This window comes from Garra rufa, chromosome 22 (genome assembly GCF_049309525.1).
Source record: "Garra rufa chromosome 22, GarRuf1.0, whole genome shotgun sequence".
Taxonomy (NCBI): Eukaryota; Metazoa; Chordata; class Actinopteri; order Cypriniformes; family Cyprinidae; genus Garra; species Garra rufa.
Genome location: NC_133382.1, coordinates 19722649 through 19741184, shown reverse-complemented (window position 1 = coordinate 19741184; position 18536 = coordinate 19722649). Strand labels below are relative to the sequence as shown.

The following is an 18536-nucleotide window of genomic DNA, read 5'->3' as shown; positions in this document are numbered from 1 at the left end:
TCTAACCCAATCAGCCTGACATAATGATCTCCAGCCTTGTGCTCATCAACATTCTCACCTGAGTAAACAAGACGATTACTGAAATGATCTCAGCAGGTCCTTTAATGACAGCAATTAAATGCAGTGGAAAGTTTTTTTCAGGATTAAGTTCATTTTCATGGCACAGAAGGACTATGCAATTCATCTGATCACTCTTCATAACATTCTGGAGTATATGCAAATTGCTATTATAAAAACTTAAGAAGCAACTTTTCCAATTTCCAATATTTATGTAATTCTCAAAACTTTTGGCCACGACTGTACATGTGCTGTCAGGGTGGGGTGTTAACCCAGCACTGATAAACATGCTTTAAAAATTAAATAAAAGCAATATGTGGCACATAGTCGTGTTTATTGTAGAATTTCAAATGGGTTTTACTAATAAGGGTGTCTAGTGTAATTTAATTTGTTACGTTTGTTGCAGCAGTACAGTCATTTACTTTTTGCCCCATCGGTCAAATCATGACTACAAATGTTCATTCTTGGGAACCGAGTTAATCTATTCAAAGAAAAGATCCGAGTGAAATGAAAGATTTGTTTACAGCCACTTGCTAAAATGTTTGCACTCCTTAATTTTTAATGATAAATATAATAATTAAAAAAAAAACAGAGTACCATTACAAATAATAAATAATTACTATTTTGTAAACCTTTAAGGCGGCTCATAAAAACGTTTGTTTACTTCCTGTGCATGGATTAACCAGTCACTCCGCTCTTGTCTCGCTATTGGTTCTTGCCGTTCAATACTCGTCTCTGATACGCTACTGAAGCTGTCACTCAAATTGAGGCGCACTGACTGGATGCATGCAGGCGCGGTTGTATTGGGATACAAAGTTCTCTTGCTAAGAAAAGTGCCTAGTCTTAAATTGAAGAAAGTTTGCTTTTTCCCAACTTTAATTGAAACCAACAGTGAAACGGTTCTTAGAGGAAGCGAAGAGTAATGGCGGAGTGGAGAGAGTACTATCAAAACGAAGACGACGAGGTTGAGGAAGATGAAGAAGATTCTGGAGGTTAGCACAGCTAACTGCATTAATCGTCCTCTTTGATATAAGCTGCACGCTTTGTATTTCATTAAACGTACTTATATAAAATGAACATGTGATTAAATATAAATTCTATATTACTTATGCATTAACAGGTGATTACAAAATCAGTGGCCGCGACAGTCTGGTGTTTTTAGTTGATGCATCCAAAGAGATGTTCGTCAAGGGTGAGGATGGAGAGCCATCAAATTTTGACATGACTATGCAGGTGAGTCTAACTGTAACATTTATTCATTCATTATCTTTTATTTTCAGAATATACATGTCTAATAGACATTATTCTCCCTTGTATCTAGTGTGTGCGTAATGTGTACACTAGTAAGATCATAAGCAGTGACAAAGACCTGGTGGCTTTGGTGTTCTATGGGACTGAGCAGAGCAAGAACCCAAGAAACTCCTTCAAGCATGTCTACGTCTACCATGACTTGGATTCACCTGGTGGGTAACTAAATCTTTGTGCTTTTCAGCTTGCATATATGAATTTATCTCACATACTGATTCCCTTTTCAGGAGCCCAGCGTGTACAGGATATTGAAAAACTTTACGGTGAGAAAGGAGCTGAAGTGGCTGAAAAGACCATGGGCAGTGGGGAAACTTCCCTCGGAGAGGCTCTTTGGTGTTGCTCCAACCTTTACAGTGACATCAAGTTGAGGCTGTCCCACAAGCGCCTGATGATCTTCACTTGCAGGGATAACCCTCACGGAGGAGACAGTGCTAAAGACAGACAAGCTCGTACAAAAGCTGCTGACCTTAAAGAAACCGGTAGGCTGATTAGAAGCCAAAAACAACAGTTTTACTGATGAATGATGGACATTTTATAACCTATGTTTTGTTGTTCCTCAGGTGTGGTCATAGATTTGATGCATCTTACAAAGCCAGGAGGGTTTGATGTTTCACTGTTCTTCTGTGACATTGTAAGCCCTCCAGAAGATGAAAGCGAGCTTGGCCTCCAGATTGAGCCCAGTAGGAAACTTGAGGACTTGCAGAAGAGGGTCAGAGCTAAAGAGTTAAAGAAAAGAGCTCAAAGCAGGTAAATACACTGCACATGTAAAAAAAAGAATGTATCTTGTAAATAAATGTGTATATGTGATAATTCTTTTTCAGATATAATAATAATAACTGCACTCAAATAAAAACTTACATTTTTGTATACAACTTAGTTGCACATAAGGTAGTTTTCCTAATAACAGACAGATTTGCAATTGATAGCAATTAATAGAAAATAAGCTCTCTATTTTTTTTTTTCATTGAATCCTATGAGACCAATATAGAATCGCGTTCAAAAATGACCAACGAGTTTCGATATTTGTCCTATTTAAAACTTGACCCTTTTGTAGTTATATTGTGTACTAATACCGGCAGAAAACGTAAAGCTGTGATTTTCTAGGCCGATAAGATTAGGAACTACACTCCCATTCTGGTGTAATAGTCAAGGAAGTTTGCTGCCGTAATATGGACGCAGCAGGCACAGTAATATCACACAGCGCCTGAAATTAATTCCCAGCTAGGTAACTTCCAATGTGACCGGCGTGATATTACTGAGCCTGCTTTGGCCATGTTATGCAGCAAACTTCCTTGACTCTTACGCCGGAATGGAAGTGTAGTTCCTAATCTTATTGGCCTAGAAAATCACAGCTTTACATTTTCCGCCTGTCTTAGTACACAATATAACTACAAAAGGGTCAAGTTTTAAATAGGACAAATATCGAAACTCGTTGGTCATTTTTGAACGCGATTCTATATTGGTCTCATAGGATTCAATGAAAAAAAAAAATAGAGAGCTTATTTTCTATAGTAGGACAAATATCGAAACTCATTGGTCATTTTCGAATGGGATGCTAATAGGATTCAAAAACGCATAATCTTCATATTATATGGGGGGGTCAAATACACTAAATTTTAGTAGAATTATTTTATAGTAAATTTAATATTTCTATATTTTAGTAGTGTTTTAGTATACAAGTTAAAATTCTGTAATGTGATGTGGTCGCTACCAAAGAATTACTGTCACTGTCTAAATTGTAAAGTCACTACCGAAACATAGGATGTTTTGTCAAAAATAAAGCATACTGAATTATTATTTAAAAAAGTAATAAAATAGTAAAAAAGCATATTTACAATGTAGATGTAAGCAAAATTATTATATTAATAGGTTAATATAACCCTTCTCATTAAATTATTATTTCTGTGTTTCAGTAGGGACAAATATTCCAAAAATGTACAAATACAAACATAAGAATTAAGTACACAATTACTAGGAATGTGCACCTTGAATTTGCATACATACAATTTTTTTTTTTTGTAATAGACTTTTTTCCAACTTTGACTTTGAAACAATTCTGTCGAATGAACATTATATATGTTTTTGTTGTGTTCAAGGTTAACATTCTCACTCGGAGAAGGTGTCAATCTGGCAGTCGGCGTGTATGTGTTGGCCAAGACTGCCATCAAACCTTCTGCTGTCAAACTTTACAGAGATAGCAACGAACCAGTACGCACTAAAACCCGTTACTTCCATGCCCAGAACGGGGGTATACTTTTGCCAAACGACATGAAAAGGGCACAGGTAATAAAAATCAATAGTATCACAAAGCTATACTGTAATATGCTGTTTGTGTCCCTTTTATACTAAATGTACTACTTACTATGAAGGTTTATGGAAAGAAACAGATTGTGATGGAAAGGGATGAGGTAGATGAGATTAAGAAGTTTGATGATCCAGGTTTGGTTCTGATGGGCTTTAAACCCATGGACCGCCTCAAACCGCACCATCATATACGGCCCGCGCTCTTCATATACCCTGAGGAAGAGCAGATATCAGGTAGGTCTACATTTGTTCATGTCTTGAGCCTAAGCACTGCTTTCAGTTCAATCCAGGCGTTTTCTTAACTGATCATTTTTACATTGCTCATGGCAAGTTCCTCATTTTTTCTTTTAGGAAGCTCCTGTATGTTTACAGCACTGCTTTTGAAGTGCAGTGAAAAAAATGTATTTGCATTATGCAGATACATCCCCCGTCGTAACACTCCACCTCGGTTTGTGGCACTAGTTCCCCAAAGAGAAGAACTGGATCAAAGTCAAACCCAGGCTACACCACCAGGTAACTGCAATCAAGACTGAATTTTCATTTACACTGAACATGTATGGCTAATTGATTTTTGTATAAATATCAAATAATAATATTAAAGTGTGGGATCCAATATTTTAGGCTTCCATGTGATATTTCTTCCCTTTGCTGATGACATACGCACTGTGGAAGCTCACGTGGGTCCCACAGCCTCTGATGAACAGGTGGACAAGATGAAAGAGATTGTGCACAAGCTCCGCTTTAAATACAAGTGTGTGGTTTTCTGGTTGTGCATAATGCGTTCTTCATTAACAGAGGTTTAGTTGATTTGTACTGTAAAACTTATGCTTTTACAGGAGCGATTCATTTGAAAACCCAGTGCTACAACAGCACTACAGGAACCTGGAGGCTTTGGCTCTGGATATGCTTGCGCCTGAGGCCATTGAGGATTTAACAAGTATTTATTGTGTTCTAAAATGTTTTTTAATGGACTATTGTTCTTTTGGTATTTTATTACTGTCTCACTCTGTATGCTCCCTCAGTGCCCAAGGTAGAAATGATGGATAAACGTCTTGGCCCACTGGTTCAAGAGTTCAAAGATTTGGTCTATCCTCCTGATTATAACCCAGAAGGGAAGCCTGCAGCTAAACGCAAAACTGGTGAGATTTCATATGATTTTATTTGGATATAAAGCAAGCATCAGGGATGAAATTTTCTGTATTTAGGTGGATTAAAGTGGATTTTAAGCAGCACTATCAAACTGCTCTGTGCAGCTCCCTTAGAATCTCAGCCAGGGTCCACAATTAACAAATAAATGTTGGCTGATATCTGACCACTGCGTGTTTCAAAATGAAGTGTTCATTTACAGTTGAGGTCAAAAGTTTACATACACCTTGCAGAATCTGCAAAATGGTCATTATTTTACCAAAATAAGAGGGATCGTACAAAATGCATGGTGTTTTTTATTTAGTACTGACCTGAATAAGGTATTTTACATAGAAGACGTTTGCATATAGTTCATAGGACAAAATAATAGTTGAATTTTAAAGATTACATACACTTGATTCTTAAAACTCTGTTGTTACCTGATTTTTTTTTTTTTTGTTTAGTGATAGTTGTTCGTAAATCCCTTGTTTGTCCTGAACAGTTAAAAACAAAAACAAGAAAAACTTTTTTTTTCAGCATTTTTGTGGATTTGAACCCTTTCCAACAATGACTGTATAGTTTATAGATCCATCTTTTTACACTAAGGACTCATATGCAACTATTACAGAAGTTCAAACGTTCACTGATGCTTCAGAAGGAAACACGCTGCATTAAGAAAAACTTTTGAACGGATTGAAGATGTGTACATTTTTCTTATTTTACCTAAATATCAGAAACTACAGAAAATACTTACATGTTCCCCAGAAGATGAAATAAGTGAAATTTACCCTGATATTCAAATTCAAAAAGTTTTAACACCCCGGCTCTTATTGCATTGTGTTTCCTTCTTACATATCAGTGAGCATTTGAACCTTCTGTAATAATTGTATATGAGTCCCTCAGTTGTCCTCAGTGTGGAAAAATGGATCTCAACAGTCATTGTTGCAAAGGGTTCAAATACACAAAAATGCTGAAAAACCAAAGAATTTGTAGGACGTGAAAGATTTTTCTAAAGAACAGTGGGCAGTTTAACTGTTCAGAACAAACAAGGGACTCATAAACAACTATCACTAAACAAAAAAAACACACTTGTGGATCATTCAGGTAACAACACAGTATTAAGAATCAAGTGTGTGTAAACGTTTGAATGGGTTCATTTTTACAAATTCATCCATTATTTTTTTCTTGTTGACTATATGTAAATGTCTTTTATGTGAAATATCTTATTCAGGTCAGTACTAAATAAAAAATAACATGCATTGTATGATCCCTCTTATTTTAGTGAAATAATTAACATTTTGCAGATTCGGCAAGGTGTGTGTAAACCCATGAACCAGTGTTTTTAGTGTCTCTAAAGGCTCCACATAAATTCCATCTCAAGTGCTGGGTCACTTATAATAAAAACACAGCACGTGCCAACCATATTCCTAAATTTGTTATGGGAATCAGTTATAAATTTGCCAATAATAGAGAAGCTGTAGAGTCTCTATACCGTACTTTTACTGTTCTGTAAAATAAAAAATCATCATGAAATATTCAAATCATGATACTCGCTTATTTTACAATACAATACAGTACAATAGTATTATTGTAGCAGCAATGTATTTCTTTATTGATTCATTTTTTTTTTAAAGATAACCGAAAAATAAAAATTCTGTCATTAATTACTCACCCTTATGTTGTTTTGAACTCGTAAGCTCATCTTCAAATCCAAAGTAAGATTTTAGTGAAATCTGAGAGCTTTCTGACCCTGCATAAACAGCAATGTAACTGAAATGTTCCCAGCCCCAAAAACATTGTAAGGACATTAAAATAGTAACATCAGTGGTTCATCTGATATATTATGAATCTACAAGAATACTTTTTGTGCGCAAAAAAAGCAAAAAATAAATTTATTTAACATCTCTTCTTCTTTACATCACAATCTGCTGTCATGAGGTAATAAATGACAGAATTTTAATTTTTGCATGAACTAACCCATTAATTCTAAAATTAATAAAAGTAAAAATTATGTAGTCATATTGAATGGGAAGTTTTTCTCTTTTTTTGTCCTGATAACATGCCATATGCATAATAATACTATGAGCTACTGTGAAGACACAGCAGCATGGTTCCATAATCATTAAAAATAATTTCTAACTTCCATAGATTGGCTTTTCTGTTTTTGTAACAGTGTCACCACATTCAGAAATGTTGAAAGTTGGCAGTAACAGAATCTTGACTTGTTTTGTCTCATCTGTTTGCCCAGCTGATGGTGGTGGTGGTGCTGAAAAGAAGCCAAAAGTTGAGATCTCAGAGGAAGACCTGAAAAACCATGTGGCAAAGGGCACCTTGGGAAAACTGACAGTGCCTGTGCTAAAAGATGCATGCAAGCAGTTTGCAATACGTACAACAGGAACCAAGAAACAGGAGCTTATAGATGCTCTGACCATGCAATTCTCCAAATAAATGTTCTTGGGCCTTGCCTAACTTGATTACATACTTATTCATGGAATAAATACAGAAAGATTTGTATTCCTGCACATTATAAATGACTTTCCAATATAGAGCAAAATTCTGTTTGATATTGTGACTGTTGTCATAATGGATGTAATAAAAGCTTAGATTTTTGTAATTTGACAGTAGCATTGAATATCATTTGCTTTCTATTCTTTAAACATTTGCTCTTTATTTTTGTAAGCCTCACAGTCTTGATTTCTTTAGTAAAAAAGTAATAGATTTAAAATGCATTTATTTCATACTAAGTATAGTTCAAGTCTGTTAACATAATTACTGACATATCACTCGAGCTTTACTGATATAAAAATTATAATTCAACTTTTTTTGGAGTACCACTTGTGCACAATGCACATTTCTTTATGTTTAAGCCTAAAATATGTTTTAATATCACTATTGATGAAGATTGTATGGTCTTTAAATGCAAAATATTTGAAGTACCTAAAGTATACTTGCAATAGTTCTACTTTAGCACAATCAAATATACTTAAGTATATCTTTAGTTGGATTATGTGGAACTTCCACATAATTAAAGTGCATTAAGTATTTAGCTGTTCTGATTTAGCAGACTTTAAATATAGCAGTTTAGTATACTAAAAGTACAATTGCAGGGTATTGACTTTGGACCACAAAATAAGTCATGAGGGTCTTTTTTTTTTTTTTAGATACAACTATTTAAAAATCTGGAATCTGAGGGTGCAAAAAAATCTAAATACTCGGAGACTTGCCTTTAAAGTTGTTCAAATGAAGCTCTTAGCAGTGCATATTACTAGCTTTTGATATATTTATGGTAGGAAATATACAAAATATCCTAAGGAATCATGAACTTTACTTAATATCCTAATGATTTTTAGCATAAAAGAAAAATTTATCATTTTGACCTATACATTGTATTTTTGGCTATTGCTACAAATATACCCATACTACTTAGGACTAGTTTTGTAGTCCAGGGTCACATATGTAAATGTATTTGTAGTATACTTAGCATGAAATAAATGTATTTTAAATACATTTTAGTACATTTATTTTTTATTAGGATTAATACACAACAGTAATGGAGAAAATAAACAAAAATTGTTAAACTTGAATTAGTATGTAAAATGTTGTCCATTGATACTTAGGAGGTTATTAATGTAGATTACAAGATTTATGCCTGCTAAATTGAACCCCTATCCTTAAAGTAATTCAACAAGTCTATTCTTGCATGTATGTTTAGTAAAACATTAGGTTCAGAAACTAGTTTGTTCAATACTCTCTCAGCACCTTTAAATCTATTCTAAATCCATTCCTCTGTTTTCACTTCAAAATCTGTGTAGAAATAGTGGGAAGAAAAATACAGATTACATCTCCAGCCTAGGCATGAGAAAATATCTTATATTTATTATTTTGTTATACAACTAATAGTTTACTAGTTTGTTGGTTTCCAGAAGACCTGGCATGAAGTAATCGGGCATTGTCATTTGTTTTCTCATTAGCACGAAACGAAAACAAACAGAAGGATGACTAACGTTACTCATTTACCACAGATGTTGGAAATTACAGCAGATCTAAATGTAGATAAATATTTTATCAAGGGGGAAAAAAATAGGAAAATTAACCTCTCCAAAAAGAAATAGGAAGTCTCTTATTAATTTCCTAATGTGGGGCATGTGGTCGACCTAGACGCGTTTGACAGTCCCATGGGATGCAACCTGCTCGTGACGCAAGCCAACGGAAAGCCAATGACGTTTTGCGCATGCTCACGTTGAGCCAGAGAGCTGCAAGGAAAAAGTACAAGAGACAAAGGAATAAACAACTCAAGGAGTGGACGCGAAAACGCCAACTTAGAGGAACCAAAGCAGCCCAGACTGTAACATATCGTATACAGACAGAGGTAAGTACCACGAAGAAGTATACTTATAGTTTGAAAGGTGTCGTTTTATCCGTTGCTATCAAACGAGTAGCACGTAGCCAGAGTGTCAGATTGGTCTGAACGCAGTAGTTCAGAATTCCTAACAGAAATATGTCATGTCTCAAGATGTCTTGTTAAACTTATGTACGAAGTGTTAAATATATTTTCTGTCCGTGAATAAGTCGTAAACACCCATCCAGTCAGCTGGCAGGAAGTTTTGTACAGCCATTCCCAATGCAGTCATCCTGGGCACAACTGCACATTAGCCTTCTAGGTGTCAAAAGGGTTCGTGTTTAGACTTGCCACTCGGTTAAACGATAATTAATGTTAGATATTGAAGCATTTGCTTTTAATGGCTGATTTATAATCACTCTCTTGTTGTGTTGTTTCTTTCTGACTCTAAAGCCAAGGTTATCTCTGCAGTTCTCACGGTGGTCTACTATGGCAGTTGCCAGGGTCCTGCACTGCTGACCCATTTAGCCCAAGTCAGCTGTATAAGTCATGCTGTAAGTCTTTTCCACCCTGATGTCGGCCAAAATGGAAAGAACTGCTCTGCCCTAGTGGTTACTATGGTGCTTGGCAAGTCTTTGTGCAATAACAACATGAAGAATGCAGAAAGAGGACACGATCGAATCCGCTTCTGAGAAGACACTTGGGCTCCACTTGCGTTTTTACTCTTTTCACTGATTCACTGCAAGGTGCACTGGCTCACCTTTCACTCCAGTAGCTACCTCCCCTCCCCTTGCCACTCATCCCAAGCAGCTGAGAGGTTGCTGTGGAGATGATAGTGGTGACATAGCAGCAGGAATGGGGAGTACTCCATGTTCTGGTAAGGGGAGGGGGGTCGGGGGGTTTCAGGAGCTGGGCTGTATGCCATGGAAGGTCAGCAAGCAGAAAGGAGAAGCCGTCGGTGGACGTGGGTCCGAGCTGGAGGATAGGCCGAATGCTGGAACGCCCCCCACCTCGTCGCAACCTCCCGTCATTTATCACGAAAAGCAGCACCGGGAGCTGTGCGCTCTGCACGCCCTAAACAATGTCTTCCAGGACGGAGCGGCATTCAGCCGTGATGCACTTCAGGACATCTATCAGAGGTCAGTGCTAAGATTATGTATTGTTCATGAAGTGATCTAATTTTGGATTTTTTTTTTAGGCACACTTCTGCTTCCTCTTTCTTTTTCAGGCTGTCCCCTAGCACTTTGGTCACACCCCACAAGAAAAACATGCTGGGAAATGGCAACTATGATGTGAACGTCATCATGGCTGCATTGCAGACTCGTGGCTTTGAGGCTGTTTGGTGGGACAAGAGAAGGTATTTGAAAAGGCAAAAGTTTAGAAATGTGCTTTTTGAATTTGTTTGTTTCATATTGTTTTTAAAAAATGTACATACAGTACAGTGGTGGCCAAAATTATTCGAACACCAGCTAAAAAATTGTTTTAAGTCTGTTACTTCTATCTTTTGCTGTAGTGTGTCAGTAGGAAATAGCTGTTTACGTTTCCAAACATTCATTGACATTAATTGTATTAATCCAGTGAGATTTTTGTTTGCACAAGAAGTCTGACAACAGCCGGTGCTCCACACAGAGATCTGATCTCATCATCATCCAGTCCGTCTGGAATGACATGAAGAAACCGAACAAACAGACAGACTAAATCCAGAAGAACTGTGACAACGTCTCTAAGATGCTTCAAGAAACCTGCCTGCAAAGCAACATACTGTTAAATGTTTTAGGCACTTGCTGTAAAATGAGCAAAAATGTCATTAATAGATTTTCTTTATCAGTTAACTTCTATTAACTAAATGAAATCAACATTTGGTGTGACTGTCTTTTGCATTTGGTCTCTTGAAGCATCTTGGAGACGTTGCCACAGTTCTTCTGGATTTAGTCTGTCTCAGTTTATTCTGTTTCTTTATGTCATTCCAGACAGACTGGATGATGATGAAGATGAGATCAGATCTCTGTGTGGAGCACTGGCTGTTTTCAGGCTCCTTGTGCAAACAAAAATCTCACTGGATTATTAAAGTTAATGGCAAAATGAACGTTTGGAAATGTAAACTGATATTTCCTGCTGACACACTGCAGCAAAAGGTAGAAATAACTGACTTAAAACCTTTTTAGCTGATGAAAATACTAGTGTTCTAATAATTTTAGCCACCACTGTAGGGCTGCACGATTAATCGAATGATGTTGTGAGGTGCGTTTAGTCAACGAAGCCGGTACTTTGATTAGTAGTAAATCTCCATCACGTGCGTTCAGCTGCGTTCAGCTGGAGCGTTCAGAGGCGTAAATCACTGACAAGCTACGCCAAATCGCGCTCAAAATCGAATGCAATTTTGAACGCGATTTGGCGTAGCTTGTCAGTGATTTACGTCTCTGTGTATTAATTGCTGCTCCAGCTGAACGCACGTGATGGAGATTTACTACTAATCAAAGTACCGGCTTCATTGACTAAACGCGCCTCACAACATCGTGCGATTAAAGGTTGTATCAGCGATTCTTGGCTGAAACATAAAGTGTCACTTTCAGCTGACCTTTCTTCACGATCCGCTCGCTGCCTGCCCCATAAATTGTCTGTAAAAAAAAAACGTGTCTCTGTAGTCAGCCTAGGGTCCGAGATATGCCCAAAAAAACAATCGGTGCTACCAACGATTCCACAGCAAAACAAACAGTGTTCCACCCAATCACCGTCAGGGGGTTGGTGTTGTGGACTTTCGCTCTGCCTCCCTCACATCCCTGCACCAGTACGAAAGTCCACAACACCAACCCCCTGACGGTGATTGGGTGGAACACTGTTTGTTTTTACAGACAATTTAAGGGGCAGGCAAAACTGTAGGAAAACAAAACTAGAAATTGATTGGCTCGTTTGATCCTTGTTGTTTGCAAATTGTCACTGGATGGGATAGAATATTGTCCCTTCCTCACACTGGTGCACACGTCATCAGAGATGAGATGTCATTGGGAGAGGGGAAGTTTGTGTTTTTGATAAACATTACATTTGCACATGAATTAAAAAATATATATATACATAATTTATAATGGACACAGCAATATAAAAAATGTGACCCATGTTGGCAAAATGAGTCTGAATGCGCACAGTCTAATTTTGAGCTACAGGCAAAAGTGAAAGGTTTTTTTTCTACCAGTTTAGGTAGAATTAAAATTTGTTTCATTCATTAACATCTAAAATTCTGTTTTTTTTTTTTTGTAAATTTTGTGAGAGGAGTACTTTTTTTCTCTGCTTACAACTACAACTTACCACAAGTTGTATGTCTATTGTTGCAAAGTGCAGCATTCCAGCTTTGTGAATATTTATATTGTGTTCTCGATGACATGAGTTCGAACCAGAGAAATATGATTTTCAAGCCCATGCCGATGAAAACAAAACAATCGCGCTGCCTGACATTTGCAAAGAGTGTGCATGAGCCTCTCCAAGAGCGTGGGATCTCTCTATAAAGTACATTATTGCGAAATATGTCTTGGCGAGATTCACACAAACACAGTCTGTCTTACATGAACGTTTAGTGAATGATTTGGGAGAAAATCTGATGTGTAACATTATATTAGATGCATTACAGTAGGTCATAACATAGATTTGTCTCAATGTTAATCAAACATTAAAAGAAAAGACGAACCACTCGCTGCTCTTGATTAAACTACTGTTTATTTGCATCTTTGTCTTTGTTTAATATAGTAATTATTTTTAAGAAAAGAATGGGAGGAATCTTTAGAAAACTTCAGCTCTATATTTCTCCAAATCAACACTGCTGACTCTATTGCCTTCAAATGGCTGTAGCTCAATGTATTTTTTTTTTTTTGTCTGATTCCAACAAGTCTTATCATTTTGCAGGTATTTTAATGTAAAATGTGAAAATAAAAAAATAAAATTTGCTCATTCTGACTCAGCCAGCAAAGGTCACAAACAGAATTGTGAATTTTGATTTCAAGATGCGTTTAATACGATTTTTCTTTTTAAATCTTTTGAAGCATTAATTATTACTATTACATTTTTGGTCACAGCACATGATATTTTATAGCCTGAACTGACCTGGCTTATCATAAAAGGTCAAGTTATTTGTTATTTTAAGAAACTTATTGACCTTTACAAACAGTCATGAGGGTCTGCAACGTTCCTCTCTATGATATAATTTCCTGTTTAATGCACCGCATGACTAAAAAGATATTAAAGCAGTGAATCACCTCTGTTAATTAAAGAAATAATAAAAATGTATATTTTTTTTAACATCTAACTCGCTTTTTACATTTACTTTTTAGAAATTTCTTTTAATTAGGCTTTTTTTTGCATTATGATACAAAGACTATATCACACATTATGAATACCCATTTATAAATATAAAAATTAGGAAGATACAAAGGTAGTCCATCCTAAAATCAAATATATACTTGTCATTCCATACCTGTATGGATTTCTTTCATCTGCAGAACACAGATTTTCAACATTATTGGTAACCAAACAGTTTTGGTTCCCATTCACTTTCATTGTATAGAGGGTTTACGCTTGTGTTTTCATCATGGTTTGGTCAGTTACCCGGATGCGCGGCCATATTGGAGCCAATTTCTGCCAATTTATGCTGTTTAAACTACAGAGAAACATATGGAAGCTGCTAAATCATATAGAGAAGGATTTAATAGGTGGTAAAGATGCAAGTAGTATTAATTGAAATTTTAGCTTAATATTTCACCTACCTGAGCGGAAATAAGAACAAACATGAAAGTTGTCGAGATTCTTGACCTAGAAATCCTGGTTTAGGCCAACCACAAATGCCTTTTGTTCCTCAGACAGTTTCTTGCACTCTTCTTCTTGATTTGTTATAACTTTTGGCAGTCTGTAATACTCCAAATGTTTTTCCCGGTCCGACCGATTAGTACAGCCCGAAGTGTGACAATAACTGACCATTTGAACTGCAATAATCAGCAAAATAGATAAGTTCTGTTTGGTTCAGTGGCATTGTTTTCGTTCAGTGCCACCGATATGGCTGATTGATTACACGTCGTGAAAACATAAGAAATACAAAATCAATGGGAAACTAAATAGTTTGGTTACCAACATTTTGCAAAATATCTTATATGTTCCACAGAATAGTTATACAGTCATACAAGTTAAGTGAGGGTGTAAATGATGACAGGATTAAAATTTTGAGGTGGACTATCCCTTTTTTTTCCCCCAGAAATACCATGCTTCGCATAGAAGAGGTGTATTCAAGCATGTTTTCGTTTATTTAAAGGATAACTATTGCCAAAATGCAACCTGGGCTGTTTTTTTTTACTGTAAACGAGACAAACATATATCTAAAAACATAATTACGACAAACGAGCCGTTTTTGAGATTGACCGTGATTTCGTTTTGTGGTCAATGGCCGGTGAATGGGAGTACTAGGGGCGTAAATTTGAGCGCGTCAAAATCGATATTTTTACAACACTAAGAAGGCTCGACACACCATGAAACTTTGCTCGAAGTATCGCCTGGGTCTCTACACATGAACACGAGCATTAAGAACATTGTGTACACAGTTTACTAAAAAGAAACGTTTTGAACAACTCACTTACACTGTTTGGGTTTCCTCTCGCGGCCGTCTTGCCAGTCAAGAAGTGTCGATCTCCGAATGCGAGGATGGATAGCTCCTCAAGAATATTTCCATATAAATGCATGGCTAATTCGTTGTTTTGTCGCAAGTGAAAAACAATATTAACCTTCTAGTTGTAAAAAGAGCCTCATATAAGCCTAATATTTCGTCCTATGGAGTCCATTCATTCGCATTTGGAGATAGACACCTCTTGACTGGCAAGACGGCCGTGAGAGGAAACCCAAACAGTGTAAGTGAGTTGTTCAAAACCTTTCTTTTTAGTAAACTCTGTGTACACAAACAATGTTCTCAATGCTCGAGTTCATGTGTAGAGACCCAGGCGATACTTCGAGCAAAGTTTCATGGTGTGTCGAGCCTTCTTAGTGTTGTAAAAATATAGATTTTGATGCGCTCAAATGTATGCCCCTAGAACTCCCATTCACCGGCCATTGACCACAAAACTAAATCACGGTCAATCTCAAAAACGGCTCGTTTGTCGTAATTATGCTTTTAGATATATGTTTGTCTCGTTTACAGTAAAAAAAAATCAGCCCAGGTTGCATTTTGGCAGTAGTTATCCTTTAATACATGAATACAAATTGATGTGACAATCTTTTTTGGATAGGGATGTCGGCAGCATTGCACTGCCGAACGTCACTGGATTCATTTTAAATGTGCCATCCAATCTGCGCTGGGGGCCGTTGCGACTGCCCCTCAAGCGGCAACACTGGATTGGAGTTCGAGAAGTGGGAGGAGTCTACTATAACTTGGACTCCAAACTGCGCAGTCCTCATGCTATCGGAACAGCTGATGAACTGAGGTAAGTGTGAAATGCTTAAGTGAAAAGTAGCAGTCGGTTTCAATGCCAAGCTCTTTTTTTACTCTAGCTATCGCTCTGATTGTTTCACAGGAAGTTCTTGCGTCACCAGCTTCGAGGGAAGAACTGTGAACTCCTATTGGTTGTGCCAGAAGAGGTGGAAGTCCACCAGACGTGGAGGTCTGATAACTGATGAATGTTTTGGATCGCTCTTTCGTTTTTTGTTTTATGTTTGTTTTTTGCTTTGGAGGTTTCTCAAGTTCATGCTCAGGAGGGAAATGTGAGGTTCAATCAGGGACCCATTTAAAGAGCAAATGGAGTTGCACTCAACTAGTCATGAAAGCACACTGCTCAGACTTTGTTTACACACATACACACAAACACACACACACACACACACACACACACACACCGCTGGACTCTTGCCATGGAGACTAAAGCAGCAAAGAACACAAACAGGGATATCACAAGAAAACTAAACACTACGTGGAGAATTTCGTTTGGTATTTGGGATTCTAATGCATTTTTTATACATTGATTATTTCTTTTACTTTGTACTGTTTTCTGACTTGAAAGTGAGAGGTTATGGAATTGTTAGTGATGTGTTCTCCTTGTGCATCACCTGTCATCGTCAACACTTTTCTCTTTCCATGTGATTTCCCGTGCATCCAAGTGATCGTCTGAACTGTCTGCCACACCAAAAAAGGTATTTGTTTGACCAATTGGATTTAGTTTAACAGGGGTGCATATGTACTTATTTAGTGCATGTACTTGAAGATTTAGAGAAGGAACACCAGTAGCCCCTGCTTAATCGTTTCCTACATATTTAATGGCATAGTGACAGATGAGATGTTTCCTGTGTATCACAGTACAGCATGGCACCACAGTAATTGGATGTTTTGTGTTAGTTTCCTAAAACATACGTTACCAAAACGGTCACTTGTTAATCTCTTACCTTAAATGGTTGCTCTCGACACACTTTCTTGTTAAACAGTTAAGGTTAGACTTGATGAATCCTAGACTACTTGTAGGAAACAGGTGAGTGTTGGTGGTTTAAAAAACAAAAAAAAAGTTCAACTGCCAAAAACTGTGTTGTTACTCAACGGTTGTATGTACTTTGTAGAGATAGAAAGGCTGAGAAAGTCTCTGAAATCTTGCGAGTTTATTCATCTTTGATTGATGTTGGATTAACATGGCCTTAAACTGTTTACAGAGGGAGCAGATTACACAAAGGGAAGTCTAATAATGCATCTCAGGTTATCTTCAGATCCGACTTGATTCACTTATTAAACACCAATCTTCAACATGTTATGTAAAACACTTCAAATAGATTATAGACACTCGAATCAGATACTACAACTTAAAAGGAACATTCCACATGTCCATACACAGGGTGCTTTGTAATACTGTAGAGATTAATAGATTCCTTTGCCATGACAATCTAAATCCCCACCACCCTTTTTTCAGGGGGGACGGGGACAACATGTGCTCATGCCATTGTTTTCCATTCAAATAAAATGCTTATGATGGCACTTTATGTATGATGTAAAATGTGCTGTGACATCATTAAAAATGTCTTTGTATGTATACAGTGTGGTGCTGCTTTTCAATCTTGTTCATGTCATCCACAGTTGCTGTCAAAAGTATTCAGCCCCTCAGAGATGGCAGTACTTTACAAATACAAGCTTTTGTGAAGATCCAGGATTTTATGTAACGTGCATCTATAACAGTTTACTGACATGTTAGAAGTGATAATGTCAATATAAAATTTAATGTTTTTGAATTCTAGGATTTCTGTGTCATAATTATTCACCCCCTATTCAGCAGTGCTGTTTTTAAATCACTTTATTGTGATTTGGTAGGGAACAAAATTGTCTTAAAACACAAACCTTTAGAAACTCGATTAAAGAACTGTTAGCTTGAGCTGTTATTCATACATACATACATACATTTAGCCCATGCATGCATGAAGTCAACAGAGCTTGCACAAAAGCTACATAATAGTTTTATATTAGAATGTCTAAGGCTACATGAAGATTTCTAAGATATTAAAAGTTCCTAGAGACACAGCTAGCAGCCTTATTCCTTAGTTAAAAATGTGTTGCACCAGAAAACCTTTGATGGTGTTGAACAAAGAAGCACAGTATCACAAAATGATCAGATCAACAGAGAAAAATCTGCAATGTGTAGCCGAAGACTTGCAAGATGACCAGACAAAAAGAGGGAATAACATTTTAATGCTGAGTATAAGAAGAACACAAGACAGGTATGGCCTTCGTGTTGGGGCATCTTGCCGAATACCTCTCTTGACCAAGAAGAACATAAAAGACAGGCCTGAACATGTTAAAACTCATTGGGTAGACCTGTAGAGTTCTGGAAGAATGTTTTATGGAGTGATGTGACCAAACTGAAGCCTTTTTGGACCTGTGAATCAGTGGTATGTCTGGGGCAAAATAAGGCAAAGCTTAAAGTCCGAAGAACACCATGGACAACATGGAGGTGGGCCGGTCCTGTTATGGGGTAGTTTTACTGTTGCAGTAAGTGGAAATCATGACTTTATGAAGGACATCATGGATTTTTTTAAGTATCAGGCCATTTTGGCAAGAATTGTGATGCCTTTGGGTGCAAAGACTGAAGATGTTGATCAATGGACTTTCCTGCAGGACAATCATCCCAAAGTATACATCCAAATTGACTTATGTTTGGTTCAGGGATCAGTCAAAGAATGTTCTTGAATGGCCTGTTCAGTCTCCGGATTTAATTCTCATTAAATTTGATGAAAGCAGTGGCAATGTGAAAACCAAAAATGATCAATGATCTCAAAGCTTTTTCAGGTGAGGAATGGGCCAAGATTGTAGTAGAAAGGTGACAGAAGCTTCTAAGCACTTATAGGCAATGTTTATTGGAGGTTATAAAGAATAAACAACACTTTTGGGGATTAAATAATTTTGAACATG

The 18536-nt window shown here is 37.0% G+C and overlaps 2 protein-coding genes across 3 annotated transcripts; both read left to right on the top strand.

Annotated features, from left to right (window-relative positions):
* The first annotated feature begins 840 nt into the window (after positions 1–840).
* xrcc6 (X-ray repair complementing defective repair in Chinese hamster cells 6) lies at positions 841–7413 on the top strand. Its single transcript, XM_073828537.1, has 12 exons — positions 841–1049; positions 1178–1290; positions 1379–1520; positions 1593–1844; positions 1926–2112; positions 3462–3648; positions 3735–3903; positions 4021–4182; positions 4291–4420; positions 4506–4606; positions 4692–4808; positions 7043–7413. Exons 1-12 carry the CDS (start codon positions 980–982, stop codon positions 7240–7242), a joined length of 1830 nt encoding a protein of 609 aa, XP_073684638.1. The 5' UTR covers positions 841–979; the 3' UTR covers positions 7243–7413.
* Positions 7414–9022: 1609 nt separating this feature from the next.
* josd1 (Josephin domain containing 1) lies at positions 9023–17341 on the top strand. Of its 2 annotated transcripts, XR_012341465.1 has the most exons (6): positions 9023–9163; positions 9587–10272; positions 10362–10490; positions 15388–15582; positions 15673–16285; positions 17211–17341. XR_012341465.1 is itself a non-coding variant. In XM_073828262.1 (5 exons), exons 2-5 carry the CDS (start codon positions 9989–9991, stop codon positions 15770–15772), a joined length of 708 nt encoding a protein of 235 aa, XP_073684363.1. In that variant the 5' UTR covers positions 9023–9163; positions 9587–9988; the 3' UTR covers positions 15773–17166. The 2 variants fall into 2 exon arrangements, 1 of the variants encoding a protein (XP_073684363.1); XM_073828262.1 differs by lacking the exon at positions 17211–17341 and having other exon boundaries at positions 15673–17166.
* The last annotated feature ends 1195 nt before the right edge of the window (positions 17342–18536 follow it).

What these genes read in the sequence shown, in the direction of transcription:
- xrcc6 (XM_073828537.1), top strand. Translation starts at nt 980, where the DNA reads ATGGCGGAGTGGAGAGAGTACTATCAAAACGAAGACGACGAGGTTGAG. An exon ending in TGCTGACCTTAAAGAAACCG is followed by an intron (nt 1,845 to 1,925) that starts GTAGGCTGATTA and finishes GTTGTTCCTCAG; the next exon opens with GTGTGGTCATAGATTTGATG. An exon ending in AACCCAGGCTACACCACCAG is followed by an intron (nt 4,183 to 4,290) that starts GTAACTGCAATC and finishes CCAATATTTTAG; the next exon opens with GCTTCCATGTGATATTTCTT.
- josd1 (XM_073828262.1), top strand. Translation starts at nt 9,989, where the DNA reads ATGGGGAGTACTCCATGTTCTGGTAAGGGGAGGGGGGTCGGGGGGTTT. An exon ending in CTTCAGGACATCTATCAGAG is followed by an intron (nt 10,273 to 10,361) that starts GTCAGTGCTAAG and finishes TTTCTTTTTCAG; the next exon opens with GCTGTCCCCTAGCACTTTGG. An exon ending in GTTTGGTGGGACAAGAGAAG is followed by an intron (nt 10,491 to 15,387) that starts GTATTTGAAAAG and finishes TTTTTTGGATAG; the next exon opens with GGATGTCGGCAGCATTGCAC.